The sequence below is a fragment of the Lasiosphaeria miniovina genome, assembly GCF_030549165.1.
Source record: "Lasiosphaeria miniovina strain SMH2392-1A chromosome Unknown B0T26scaffold_5, whole genome shotgun sequence".
NCBI classification, from domain to species: Eukaryota; Fungi; Ascomycota; class Sordariomycetes; order Sordariales; family Lasiosphaeriaceae; genus Lasiosphaeria; species Lasiosphaeria miniovina.
Genome location: NW_026848224.1, coordinates 3,459,047 through 3,472,612, shown reverse-complemented (window position 1 = coordinate 3,472,612; position 13,566 = coordinate 3,459,047). Strand labels below are relative to the sequence as shown.

At 55.9% G+C, this 13,566-nt stretch overlaps 5 protein-coding genes across 5 annotated transcripts; 4 read left to right on the top strand and 1 right to left on the bottom strand.

Moving 5' to 3' along the window:
• Positions 1-257: 257 nt before the first annotated feature.
• B0T26DRAFT_873593 (uncharacterized protein) lies at positions 258-1,810 on the top strand (the record flags this gene model as incomplete). The annotated part of the gene is made up of 2 exons (XM_060447998.1): positions 258-1,713; positions 1,792-1,810. Exons 1-2 carry the CDS (start codon positions 572-574, stop codon positions 1,808-1,810), a joined length of 1,161 nt encoding a protein of 386 aa, XP_060294751.1. The 5' UTR covers positions 258-571.
• Positions 1,811-4,151: 2,341 nt separating this feature from the next.
• Positions 4,152-5,306, top strand: B0T26DRAFT_804237 (cryptococcal mannosyltransferase 1-domain-containing protein; the record flags this gene model as incomplete). Its single annotated transcript, XM_060447121.1, has 3 exons — positions 4,152-4,185; positions 4,279-4,772; positions 4,827-5,306. Exons 2-3 carry the CDS (start codon positions 4,323-4,325, stop codon positions 5,304-5,306), a joined length of 930 nt encoding a protein of 309 aa, XP_060294750.1. The 5' UTR covers positions 4,152-4,185; positions 4,279-4,322.
• Positions 5,307-6,316: 1,010 nt separating this feature from the next.
• B0T26DRAFT_873589 (uncharacterized protein) lies at positions 6,317-8,271 on the top strand (the record flags this gene model as incomplete). Its single annotated transcript, XM_060447997.1, has 2 exons — positions 6,317-6,836; positions 7,606-8,271. The coding sequence occupies 2 exons, from the start codon at positions 6,317-6,319 to the stop codon at positions 7,869-7,871; spliced, it is 786 nt and encodes a 261-aa protein (XP_060294749.1). The 3' UTR covers positions 7,872-8,271.
• A 455-nt stretch (positions 8,272-8,726) lies between these two features.
• On the top strand, positions 8,727-10,244 carry B0T26DRAFT_625318 (glycoside hydrolase superfamily; the record flags this gene model as incomplete). The annotated part of the gene is made up of 3 exons (XM_060436163.1): positions 8,727-9,325; positions 9,464-9,937; positions 10,001-10,244. Coding segments are annotated over 3 exons (1,317 nt in total), but the record flags the coding sequence as incomplete, so codon positions are not given.
• Positions 10,245-10,494: 250 nt separating this feature from the next.
• On the bottom strand, positions 10,495-13,093 carry B0T26DRAFT_873588 (uncharacterized protein). Its single transcript, XM_060447996.1, has 4 exons — positions 12,637-13,093; positions 11,838-12,562; positions 11,527-11,754; positions 10,495-11,458 (listed from the first exon to the last, which is right to left on the bottom strand). Exons 1-4 carry the CDS (start codon positions 13,000-13,002, stop codon positions 10,657-10,659), a joined length of 2,121 nt encoding a protein of 706 aa, XP_060294747.1. The 5' UTR covers positions 13,003-13,093; the 3' UTR covers positions 10,495-10,656.
• Between the last annotated feature and the right edge of the window lie 473 nt (positions 13,094-13,566).

Genomic DNA, 13,566 nt, shown 5'->3' with positions numbered 1-13,566 from the left:
TTCTCGGAGAGTTGTGGCACAACTCGTTCACTGGCCTCGATTCCTGCATGGTCGACGGCACTGCCCAAAGGAGCAAATTGTTATCTCTACAACAGAACGGGGTGTCGCAGCCGTCAATCGAGTTGGTCTCTGGCGGGATTTATGGATGGATCCGGTAATTGACGATTGTGGCGGCCCAGGAGAGCATGAGAGTTAGCCCTACTATTTAAGCAAGCCCCCTTATTAGGCAGCAGGCCGATCTCAGATATGGGGCCTTTCCCAAAGAGGGATCTTACGAGGCCGATTTGCAGGGATACGCATCCTCCCACTGGCACTTCGCCATTTCTTAAGCAAGAAATCGCAACTCCGATCCCCATGCCTTCGGCGGAATTACCAAGGACCTAGTAGCTCGTAATGCCGTGTATTTCCCGTAAAGGAAATATTCGACAGCGTCTGAATAAGTCATAGTGTGGCCCCCTCCCATCCTGTTCGCATCATTCCAGACTAAGTAACTAGCGAAGAACAGCATACGCAGCCTCTGAGCCACCAAGATGGCGACCTCTGTGACCTACTATACGCATCGTTCCTATATATGAAGAGGCTTCACTACCTTCGTCGTTCCCGAATTCTCACCACTCACGCTGCATCTCAACCTAGTTTGATCTTGTTCCCTCGTCGACCCAGCACTTCAACCCTACTCAATATACCTTCGACCTCCATTCTCTCAATTCTTGTAGTAGCGGCTACTGCGGCTGCGACTAGTTGCATACAACACTGTTGCTCCAACAATACCCACGCCGCTGGTGCGTACGTCAACGGAACGGTTCATATGAAGGACAGTCCGTGGACTCCCTTCGGTGTGCCCATGACCGAAGGCTTCAATCTGACAAAGGGCGAAGACTGGTCGTTCGAGGGGGTGTCCGCTGACGGCCAGTCCGGGATGGGATTCACTTTCAGTCGAGGCACCGTTGCCGGGCATGCCTTGGCTCAGCGGATGTTCTTGGCGGTTGTCTGGCCAAACGGAACAAGATTCATCGAGTTAACTTTTGCGGACGTCTCGACGATTCAGGCCTGCAAATACGCGACCAAGGGAACCTGGTACAACGGAACGTCCGGCATGAACTGGACCTTTGAGGCAACGAACGACTGCTCACGCACGCTTGTCAAGGTTGAGTCGGCCACCGTGCGAGGCACGTTCACGCTGGACGCCATCTCGCCCGCCGTCTACCCCAATGGACTCGTCTACCCACACCCGCGTGGCGACAACTGGTTCGCGCCCTACCCCTACTGGGTCGAAAACGTGCCCGTCGGGGTCGCTGAAGCCAATCTCACCATCCGTGGCACGCCGTTCATCCTGGAGGGAATTGGAGGTCGCGAGCGCAACTGGAACTCTTTTGCCTGGGCTGAGATCAGCACAAGCTGGGACATGGTCAAGGGGAAGGTTGAACCTTACACACTCATGGCCTGGAGATTCGAATCCAAGATCGACGGCCAGACATACTTCAGCAGCATGCTCATGAAGGAAAAGGAGGTTATTTTCCGTACCTTGGCCCAGCATGTCTCGACAACCGAGCCTTATGGATCGCTCAACCTGGACAACAATGGAACGGTTCGTTTGTCGTCTGGTCCAAGCGCCGCAATGTCTCTACCGGAGTCGAGGCACACAGGTTATGTGCTCGAAATGGTGGTTCCAGCGACAGAGAAGCGATGGAGGTTTGAAGTCGACTACACGAAGTGCGTATTGTGCTAGGGCCAGGCCTAGCCCGGGGCACTGGTTGGCCCCCGTAGATCTAGCCTATCCCCCGCACATAGATTCTCCGCCCACGCGTAGATAGCTTAGCTTCCATAGAAAGAAATCACACACATGCATTCCCTACGTGCCCTCGCATAGGTTATGAGCTCCTTTTGCTTCCGCAATTGAGGCTATTCGCATCATTTGCGTATCAAATTAAGAGTGCGTCTCCTCCGACTGTTAAAACGTCTCCATATACTGTAGGTACATAGGCGCCCAAGCGTTATAGCTCACCGCCCATGAAAATACCACAATTTACAGTCAAAATTACCACATACGCTGGCTTCCCGGCTCCAAGCGCTTGCAACGCAATTGTACCGCAATTGCACCTCGCCGCCGTCGCCAACGTCAACACACTTCCAAATGCGGTAATTGAAGCTCAGGACCGTACATTCGCTCAAATCGTTCAAATCTCCAGTAAAATGCGAAGCTGACTTCGTTGAATTCGCTTACGTAATAGGGCCAAAAATGCAATAAAAGACTACAGGCCTGCTTACACTACTCACAACTGCATGCAACTGACAGCCTTACTGATCCATGCCTTCTAAGGCCCGGGCAGTCGGCTGCGGGACCCTTCCACTTCGTGTAGGCCGTACAATACGACCTTCAGCCACTGCAGAGGCTGCAGGGCCACGTGAAGCTCGTGATGTTGTTGTGCCGCCCCGGCCTCCCCTGCTCCCTGAACCCCGGGTGCCACGGCGAGCCGAGTCAAAGTTGTTGACGGTACGGCGGGGAGGCGGCTGGCTAAGCTCGTCAACGTCGTCGTAGTCAACATCGTCGTCGTCATCGTCAAGGGGGGCGCCCTCCCACTGTGAGGGATTCCGCCGAATGGAAGGCATAAGCCCGGACTGCCTGCCCGGCTGAGTGGTCGGGACCCGCGGAGCGTTCGAAATGGCCGACCTTGAAGATCTGGGCGATCTTAGCGAAGGAGCCTCACCTAGCCACTGCTTTCCTAGGTAATCGAAGCGAATGCGGTTTTGTTGGTTACGAGTCTCTTCATTACAGGCTTCCTTCATGCCCTCCACCATATTCAAGCTCTGTTGAATTGTACGTGTTATCGTACAACTGGACCCGAGGGAAGCGTTTCCACTGCTCCTCACACCACTTAGGGGCCCAAAAAAGTCCGCGTGGCTTGTCAGGGTTGTCGGTAGACCAACGAACTTTGTAGTATATGCCGGCATCGTCAAGCAACTTCATCGTGGCCTGGAGTGGTGTATATCCTTTCAGGGCAAGCTTTCGAAGACGAAAACGGCATTTTCGTAGCTGGCCGCGTGTGAAAATAAGGTCCGGAAAGGCCCTACGCGAGTCTTTGGCAACCTCCCTATTGAGGACAGCTGGGCGGTCGATGTATTCGGCGATGACTGCTTTATGCTCTGGACCGAAAACGACTTTGGACCTCAGAAGGTTGAAGTCCCGGTCGCTCGGTAGATGATTTGTATCCTCTGTATGCTCGGGATGAAGCTCAAAGGTCCATTTCCTATCGTTAGAAACGAGGGCTTTGGCTACGCCCTGCCAAACACAGCCTCTGTGATCGGTGGTGGTTTTGTTCACTGTTGCCCTGGATTGTTGGATTCTTCCACGTTGACAGCCAAAATCGACCCTGGTTGCGCCGAAGTCCTTGGCGTAGTTGGAGGCTCGTATTTTGAACGTATTGAAGCTCGTAGAAGCGGTCCATTCGTTCAAATCGTCGATAAGATCATCGAGGCTGTCATATTTCGTGATCAAAAGCTTATGGCCGGCAGGTGGGTTCGAGAGGGGTGGTGGTACCGGCGGCGCCGGATCGGGCGCATCGCTGAGATCGCCAAAGTCGCTAAGATCGCCCAGATCTTTAAGGGCGGCCATTTCTATCGCTGGTTAGTACTACGCGACGAAGTAAACAATGAAGAAATGAAGCCATACCGATGCATCGATTGAATGCAGTGCCGCTCTCGGCAGGCAGATCGCAAGACTGACTGGCCACGGTCCAATACAGCCACTTTTCCCATCAATTCTCCCACTTACCTCCTTTTCGCAATGGCGATTGTCTCTCTCCCTTTTTTCTCTTCTTCTTTTGATCACTTGCGCTGCTGCTTGCCGCCCCGACGCGCAACCACTTCTCCGACCCTCACCCATTCCATTTCCAAACCTCCATTTCCAAGCCTCGCCGGTCACTCTGCCGCGAGATGCGAAAATGCGACGAAAAATTGCCTCCCCCGCTACCTGGGTTTTCTTGGCCGTCGCGACGGGGTTCTACCTCAGTTTCTCCCACTTTGTTCGGGGCCGGCCGCCATTCCTTCGGACCGGTTTTTCGGACGGAATAAATTTTAACCCCAAATCCCCATCTCCATCCCCATCCCCATCCCCATCTCCAGGCTTCTCACCGCCTCCTACAAGTACAACGAGCCCCCCTGCCCCATCTGCACAACCAGACAAAGGTATTGTTTCATGGGATCACCCGCTCACCTTACTCTCCCACAACTCGACACCTACCCTCAGCGTGAACCTGACTAACGCGATATGGATCCCAGGGCGCCTATCAAGCGAAAGCCGTTCGGCCTATATCAACGCCATCATGGTTCCGGAAGCGACGGAGCTGCCTCGGCTACGCTGCCCCAAACCAGACGTGTCGCGCTACCAACATCTGATAAGGAAAGAGGAGGGCGAATCGCCAGCAGTGCAATATTTCTTTGCCTTGGACCTTCGGCAATGCCTGCCCAAACTTCCGCGCCTCATCGGCAGCGCTATCGAAGCCATCCGCTTGCTCGGTCCCCAGGCCTGCGCCTTGTCCATAACCGAAGGGAACTCGGACGACGGCACGGCCGAAGTCTTGGCGGCCTTGCGGCCAGAGCTCGAGGCCCTCAAGACCACGTACTACTACCGGTCGAGCGCCATCAACCCGCAGGAAGGAGATCGCATCGCCAGGCTAGCTGAGCTACGCAACCTAGCCGTGCAGCCGCTCGTCGGCAAGGCGGAGTCGGCGAGATTCTCGGCCGCGGATACGACCGTCGTATTCCTCAACGACGTGGCCATCTGCGCCGAGGACATCCTGAAACTAATCCACCAGCGCTAGTTCTAGGGCGCTGACATGAAGTGCGCCATGGACTGGACGTACGCTGGCCGGGACCCGACCTTCTACGACGTGTGGGTGGCGCGCGGCATGACGGGCGATTCGTTCTTCGAGATCCCGGCCGACGGGAACTGGGACTCGGCGTGGAACCTGTTCTGGAACGACGCGGCCGCGGCGGCGCGCTTCGCCGCCCGCCAGCCGTTCCAGGTGTTTTCGTGTTGGAACGGCGCCGTGGCGTTTGCCGCGGCGCCGTTGATGACGATGGGCGATGGTGATGATGATGACCATGGTGGTGATGCCGGGAAAGGACCCGTGCCGTTCCGCCGCGCGCGCGACGGCGAGTGCTTCGGCGGCGAGCCGCAGCTGTTCAGCAAGGACATGTGGTTCCATGGCTATGGCAAGATAGCCGTTGTCCCCGCCGTCAACCTCGAGTACTCGGACGAGCGCGCCCAGCAGATCAAAGACGCCAAGGGGTACACGTCGACCTAGGCTCGCGGCCCGCCTGACTAGGCCCGAGGCGATAGGATTAAATGGCGCAGCCAGCCCCCAGACACGGTCAAATACATACCCAACTACGCCAGCCAGTTCTGGGAGGCGTGGAATAAGACGCAGCCTGGGACGTGAGATCTCCATGTTCTTGTTGGCATGTTCTTATTTGCCATTTCTCCCCTTACGCGAACAGCTTCCCATTCGCGCCATGCATTTCTGCCAAGCCTGCGCGCCCCGTTGCCCGACAATGCCAGGATGTATATGGCATCCCCAGCCTGCAAGTGACGGTGGATGTGCTCTTCTTTGGATATCATCGGGGAGAATATCATCAGGGAGATGACCAAAAACCACGACCGATTGGTGGGTGGTGGTGGAGCGCCAGTGGCCCAGCCAAAATGGTCTTCCGATACAATCGCTGCCAGCAATGAGAAGCCCGGAGGGACTGCGATGTGCGCTGGTAAGACGAGGGACGGACGCACAGCACGCCAGACAGCATCGAACCTGCTCTGCATCATGTTGTACAATGTTCCCCAGCTAAAACAATCCGTTCAATTCGATTCCACAAACATGCCCCCATCACCGATTTTGAGGAAACAAACGAACCACTTCGATATATTGGAAATTGGAGCACTGTTTGAGTTCCAACAAACAAAGCACAGAGGGGTTAGAGCCCGAATAGCATGCTTTCCGTTCAGGCCAAAGCACATGATAGTGGGCAGTTTCAAAGGCTGTTGTTTTCAGTGCAACCGGCATCCTAGCATAGCCCTGTTTCACACGTACGTCGTTGCAAGCCACGGTTGTTATAAAACACCAATGAACCCCGATGTCTTTCAAACAGTTGTCGAACTGTCAAACTGTCAACGCTCGAAGGGAATGTGCCAGTAGTTTTGAAGCTGCGTACTTTCTACTGTATTGCCAAACTTTACCTAGGCAACGTATTGCTCTCGACATCTCACGCCGCGCTTTCCCCTTAGTCACCACATTCGAGGTCGTCACCAAAATCGTAGACGATGGCCAACCTCAAGCAATTCTTTACTATTCTCCTTGCAAGCACCGCCAGCGCCGCCCAACTCCCTCGAGACGCAGCCAAGTCGACTCCCGCAGGCCCCTGCCCGCCGGCCAGCGACGGCACGTGCAAGCTGGTGCTCGAGCTCTCGGACCAGGACGACGGCACGCGGCGGGCCAGCCTGTACAGCGAGGAATGCGACCTGATCGGCTCCGTCGACCACCTGGTCTGGGACCAGGTGGCCGTGATGAGCGTCGCCGCCGGGCAGGCCGAGTGGTCGCTCAAGATCCTGCCCAAGTACTTCAAGCTGGGCCGGGCCGAGCCGCAGGACCACACCGAGTTCTGGTGGGGCCACGGCCGTGCCGCGCCCGACTGGGAGCTGTGGTCGTACGACACCGAGGACGCCTGGGTCAGCTATGTCAACTTCAATTGCTGGGAGACAGATGGCGAGATTGGCACTAGCGGCGCTCTGCGAACCACCGGAGTGCAGCGGGCTCTTCTTGCGGGCTTCTTGGGGGTTGCTTGTGCGTTCATGTTTGCCTGAGCCGTGTGTTTGGCCAATGATGATGGCGCATGTTCCGATAGAATGATTGGTAACCAATTGTAGTGTTATCTTATTGTAGAGGGCCTTAGCTGTAGAAGTGAACAACAAAGCTCACAATCACGACTTCCTTACTCTGTTTCCATTTTGTAACCCACCAACTGAGAAGAAATAGTGATCTTAAGGTTCTGTCTGGCCTGCCATGATTACGAGGCACGAGCTGAAACTGATATTTAGTGTACGAAGATAGAAACAACCACATGGGATTATTGATCTTGGCTAAGTTATGCAATAGAGTCGGACTATTACGAGGGAATTATACAAGATTTAGAAGCCAAAAGTCACTTCATAGATAGGTAAAAAATTGGCCTGATCAACAATCCAAGTAATGAGCCCACAATCGCCTGAGAGGTGGCCACATCGTTCTGTCTGTTAAACACTGTGGCAACTAGAAGCTTGAGGGATGGGTAAATCCGTGGCATGCTGACGCTTCCAAGCGTTTTCCAAACGGACTTGAGACGTTGCTCCACAATTCCCGTTACTTGGGCGTTGCTGACCAACGGAAAAACTCGGGATTGTGACTCTGCAGGGTCAGTAAATGGATATAAAAACTCAATTCAACCCTCTAGACTACTTTTTCACCAAGCTTTACATCACCTTTTCCCTCAAAACACTTAATTCACACTAAAATCACCGAGGACAACAATCCCCACCACAGAAATCTCACTATCTACCATAACTCATCCTCACAGCCAAGTCCAACATGTCCAACACCAACAGCAAAGACGCTGACGTGGCCTCTCTCGCAGGCTCAGAAGCTCCACTGCTTAAAGACAACACGACAACAGAGGCCAAGAAGCGGCCAACCCTGTTCGGCCGCAAGTCGTCGTCCAAGACAGCGCAAGCCGCGCCGTCGTCGTCTACGATAACGACAACGACGACGACGACAACCACCGACACCATCAGCAGTCTGTTTGACAAATACCCCAACATGACCTCCAAGACGAGCTTCCCCTAACCGCTTATTCCTTGGTGCACGCTCTACGTAGAACCCGATCCTCCGTACTACTGGTTCATGTACTACTTTTAAGGGAGCTACGCGTCCAGTGTAAGTTGGGGGAGGGCGGGCTGTTTGAAGAGGTGCAGTTGGATTCAATGTCTAGACTCAGGGGTGGTAGTTACTGGCAGTGATACCTCAGGAGGGAGGATGTCTGCGAGCGTGGTCCATCTGGGCTAATTGAGCTGAAGGTTCAAGACTGGCAAATAATAAGTGGAAGGGGGGGTTATCATGGCCGTCATTCCCCCTTGCCTAACCATTGCTAGCTGACGGGGCTTTTTGTCGTAACCATTCGCGGCATCTACGTAAGGTAGCTAGTTCCACCTACTAGGGAGAAACTCGTCTTGTGTTTTTAAAGATGTCCTTTCCGAAGCCTAGTTAGGTGCATTGCAGCTGGCCTTGATATATGCAAACTCTATACAACCCAAACAAACCTAGAGCCATCGCGAGCAACAGACGTCGCCACACGGGGGCTCTGCGTGCCTAGAAATAATTAGTTCCGGTACTAGATCGCGGTATTTAACTGCAAAGCACGGCTAATTCCCACACCCCCGGGCCCCGACGATATTAGATGTGCATCGGTGAATTCAGCCGCCGCGAGCCGTTCCCGCTTGACCGCGTGCCCCCGACCTGGCAAGATGAGCGTGCTGGCTCCCAGAGACAACGACATCAGCTGCCTACCCGTAAAACACATCCAGTCTGTGTGCTGTCTTGCGCGTTTCACCGGCACCCACCTTACCCAAAATCGTCAGAGCAGCCATGCGTTTCCCGGCGCTCCAGAATGCACCCAAAGCTCTATCGCTGGCAGTTGTGGCAGCTGCGCTCGCCGCCAGCGACGCCGTGGCACTAACGCAAGCACACATCTCCCTCGCCGTCGACGCGGCCACCGCGTACCAGACAATCGACGGCTTCGGGTTCTGCGAGGCGTTCCAGCGGGCACACGCGATCAGCAACCTGCCGGCGGCGCCGCAGGCAGCGGTGCTGGACCTGCTGTTCAACGCCACCACCGGCGCCGGGTTCAGCATGCTGCGGTTGGGGCTGGGCAGCTCGCCCGACAGCCGCGGCGACCACATGAACAGCCCGCAGCCGGCGGCGGGCCCGGAGGCGGGGTTCGCGTGGGACGGGAACGACAGCGGACAGGTGTGGGTCGCGCAGCAGGCGGCGGACCGGTACGGCGTCGTGACGTTCTATGCTGACGCGTGGAGCGCCCCGGGGTACATGAAGACCAACGGCCGCGACGACCAGGGCGGCTGGCTGTGCGGCGTTCGCGGCGAGGGCAGCGCCGACGGCACGCTGTGTGCCGGCGCTAGCTGGGTCCAGGCGTACGCGGAGTATCTCGCGCGCTATGTGCAGGCGTACATTGGGGCGGGGATTCCAGTGTCGTATTTGGGGTTTCTCAACGAGCCGAATTTGATGTGAGCCCCTTTCTCGGTTTGTTGTGTTGTTGTTGTTGTTGTTGTTGGGCTTTTTTACCCCTGGCTCGGAACCAGCTCCCCATTTTTACCCCTGAATTCCACAGTCAACAACAACGACTAACCACCCCAATACTACAGCAAACCGTACGCCACCATGCAGTCAGACGGATACCAAGCAGTCGAGGTAGCCGAGGCGCTGAGCGTGTCGCTTGGCGGGTTGGGGCTGTCGGGGGTGCAGATCGCGTGCTGCGACGCGCAGGGGTGGTCGATGGCGCGAACGTTGCTCGCGGAGATGCAGGACGCGGGGGCGGCGGACCTGATCTCGGTGGTCACGACGCACACGTATAAGGGGGCACCTGCAGGGCCCGACGGGCCGCTCAACACCACGGCGCGCGTGTGGGTGACGGAGATCTCGCCCATCATGCAGCGGCTGGGCATGACGCAGACGTGGTTCCGCAACGGGTCCGAGAACGAGGGGCTCACGTGGGCCGTGGGCCTGCACGAGGCCTTTGCCGTCGGCAATGCCAGTGCGTACATCTACTGGATAGGCGTCGGCCAGGCCGCTGCCGAGGCCCCGCTCATCCGGGCGCCGAAGCGCGGCGCCAACGTCACGTACGACAACATGTGGGGGCCTGACGACGGCGGGAGCAACGGCACGATAGCAGCGGACAATAGCACTGCTCCGTACTATACTATTGGGTCGACGTACTGGGCGTCGGCACACTTCAGCCGGTTTATTCGGCCTGGCGCGAGGCGGGTCCGCGTCGAGGTAGAAAGTATAGAAGGCAGTGGTCCAGGCGCGGTAGATGCTACTGATATCAATATCCTGGCCAGCGCGTACACGAACAGAGATAGCAGTATCGTCGTGCAAGTTGTTAATAACGGGGACCAAGATTTTACCGCGGACGTGCCCGTGGCCGTTCCGGCGGCACAGAGTATCACGTCCTGTGAGGCCGACACGTGGGTTACCGATAACACGAAAAAGTTTGTCAAGGTCGACGCGGGCATGGCTCTAAGAAGGGGAATGACGGTTTTGTTGCTAAGCCGATCACTGACCACGGTTGTTGTCAAGTGTCGGTGAAACTAAAGAAAACAAAATAATATACCAGGCATTAATACACTATATATTCTTAGTCTCATGCCCTCTTATTCATACGTAACCCCAGTCTCCCGTACCAAAAGCAACGCCGAAAACTCCGCAAAATCGGGTGGTAAGAGATTACAATACAGTACTCCTGGCTACCATGTATGATAGTATACCTAGGCCCCAACAAGATAATTTCAGGCTTCCTATTCATCCGCAAATCAGTCCCCATAAACATCGGGTGACATCACCAAGCCTCCCACTTCTGGCCCCCAATGGCAATCAGCCGGTTGAATAGCTCGTCACGCAGAGGCAGGGCCGTGACCTTGTGGACCTCGCCGGTTGCCGTCTTGATCTCCAGGCCGTCGGCGACTTCCCTCTCGAGCGACCAGCCGACCACTAGCCTCGCTTTCCACCCATAACCGCCCACTTTCTTCAGCTCAACGATATCTGCAATGGCTACACTCCAGATAGGGTGCAGGTCTTCGCGGAGGGCATTGCCAATCTGCTCGCGCGTCTCCTTGGTACTGAAGCCTATGGCGGGAATGGTCGACGACGTCGTGAGATAGACGTGGCCCTTCTTGCCGTTGTATCTGGCATTGAAGTCTACCGGCCCGCTGATAGCCACGTTGTTGACCGGTGGCACTGCGCCCAGGCGGTCCCTGGCGTGGTGGCTGCCAATCTTGGCGCGTACTTTGTCGGTGCCGATGGCCGTCTTGACAAACCATTTGGTCGTGCCCCGGAAGAAGCTGAGGATTCGGTTGCCCTTACTTCCGTGCTTGGCATCTTCGCCAACGTCAGTGCTTGATCCTGTCTCACGCGCCTTCGCAGGGTCGTTCTGGATGGCTTCGTTGATTTCAGCACTATTGGCGCCTAGTGGCGGCTCTGCAGCTGCCGAGCGTAGTTGTTCGTCGGTCAGTTTAGCAGGCTCCCTCGGCGGCGCCTCATCAATACGAGGTGGCGGGGGGATGGGGGCTTTGTTGGCCTCGCCGAGGCGGAGGAGCGTGAGAGCGAGCTGGGCATTGGTTGGAACACCCTTGAGTATGGTGCTATTTGCGTGTGAGCATAAAATCCACAATGTAGCGCTGGTAAAAATTAATAGCCTTTGGCGACTTACTTCCGGAGCTCAAGGATCTTTTGCCAGTCTGGGATTGTTCTGTTAAGCCAGTCAAGACCTCGCGAAATAACAGGATCGCCAAAGAAGCCGAGCCCTACGCCGAACATAACGCCTTTTATGAAAATGTACGACGTGACAAAGAGCGATATGCCGAATAGGGGGATGACGAGCGTCGCAAGACGGAGTCGCGATGTCTCGCGGGGAAACGGGCGAGTTGGAGATAGCGCACTACATCGAGAGCGTCAGCTAGTGTCATTTTTGTGCAGTCGGAGCAGGCATGTATATGTGTTCCTTGGGCCCTGATGACATACTTGGCAAACCGTTCCCACGTGTCGGCGACATCGTTCAGGGAGTGCATGATGGTTTCCATCTTGTCCCACATGGCCTTTTCCATCGGAACCTTGGTATTGTCATGTTTGTTGCCCGTCTTGGATCCAGTAGACTTGTCTTTTGCGCCGGCCGCGCTTCTAGCGAGACCGGTCGGATCAGGTGTCGAATCAGTCCCTCCCTGCTCGTTCTCGGCGGCCTTGGGGTCGCCCGCGGGATATTTCCCGGCGGCACCATTCAGAGCAACTGTCGCAACGCCGTTGAAGAAATTGCTAGCCTCTTGCTCGACAGCCTCTCCCTTGTGGTTCTCAGGGGCGCCAGTAACGCTATCGTGGCTACCAAGCACACCAGCCTTAGGCTTTTGCACTCCGCCCGTGCTGGTGTCGACGAGCGCGAGGGGGGCCGGGGGGAATAGGATGTGTCGAGACGGCTGGTATGCGACAAGGGCAATCAGCACAGCCGTGAAGAGCGGCACGAGAAAGTCAAAAAGCCATGCGACAAAGTATGTGGCGGCGAAGTAAGAAGTGCGCCGGGTCTCGCGCCACGACCGCAAACGGGCGATGTGTTTGTAACCAGCCAACAGGTCAACTCCAACCGTCATGTAGAGGCGCTCCACTATAGACCTCATCTTATCTGGGCTGAACTCGACCTCCACGAGATCCAGGCCGCCGGGGGGCGCATTGGTGACGGCTTTGAGGTGGTATATTTGCTAGTGACAATCGCTGTTAGTTTACCTGGGTAGGTACCAAGTCAACGCATCAACAGCCCTGTGTCGGTGCTAACCTTGTTAAATCGCCGAACAAGCAGCCAGAGTTCTTCATTATTCAGGCCGCCGACCAAAGGCGCGGCAATGTTTTGCTTGGTCTCGTTCCACCCCAGGTCGCGCACCTCGTCGGCGTGGTCCTGCTGCGCGACGCCCTTCAACTCATGATCGTCGGTAGCAAGCGCATGCGAAAGAGTAGGGGCATTAGCGACGCTCTCTTTGGTCGTGCCGGCCGACTCTTCTGCAGGATGGATTGCTGGAAGCGGCAAAAGGTCCTTGATTCCCGTCCCCGGCCCGGCGTCTCCCGTTGCAGCATTCCGTTCTCTATCAACCTCGACCACTGGCGCCGTTGGTGGCGTCTGCCGGGCACTAGTATCGCCGTTCATGTTCCGCTCGTTCACTGTGCAGAGACAAGGTTTGGCGAGCTTTACCAGTGCGTTGGATCGGGTCGCATGTCCACAATAATGTCAAATCCACAATGATGTCAAAGAAGGTTGGAGCCGTCGAGACTTAAAAGGTCGTTGGGAACATTCGTCTGATCTAATTAGTAGCGCGCAGGCAGCACGGACGCTAAGTGCTGCAAACCAAGACCTATGACATCAATGGCGTCGGTTTGGCAGGCCATCGCCTCTGGACCTTAGCGCTGTGACGCAACCCGCCCTGTAGCTTCCCTAAAATCCGGGATCGCGATGAAGTAGGTGGGTCCCTGTATCCACTTATGTTCATACAATAAGTCGTCGCTTCCACGGCCTCTCGGTAATCTTTATCTCCTTGTCGTTTCCGGAAGCAAGGAAGCAAGCTCTGCTTTTTCCTTGCACGTGTACACCCTTTTGCACGTGTACCCCCTTATCATGATGGCGTTATGATATGGCGTGGATGGCGACCAGCGCTCCCTGAGCGGCCTTGCATTGATGCCACCAGCTGGTAGCAGCTGAAGTTGCCTTGCTGCA

Excerpts from the sequence above, each read along its gene's own strand:
- B0T26DRAFT_873588 (XM_060447996.1), bottom strand. The coding sequence starts at position 13,002 with ATGAACGGCGATACTAGTGCCCGGCAGACGCCACCAACGGCGCCAGTG. Across the intron at positions 11,755-11,837 it reads ACGTGGGAACGGTTTGCCAA|TGCGCTATCTCCAACTCGCC; the intron begins GTATGTCATCAG and ends CTCTCGATGTAG. Across the intron at positions 11,459-11,526 it reads AAGATCCTTGAGCTCCGGAA|CACCATACTCAAGGGTGTTC; the intron begins GTAAGTCGCCAA and ends ACACGCAAATAG.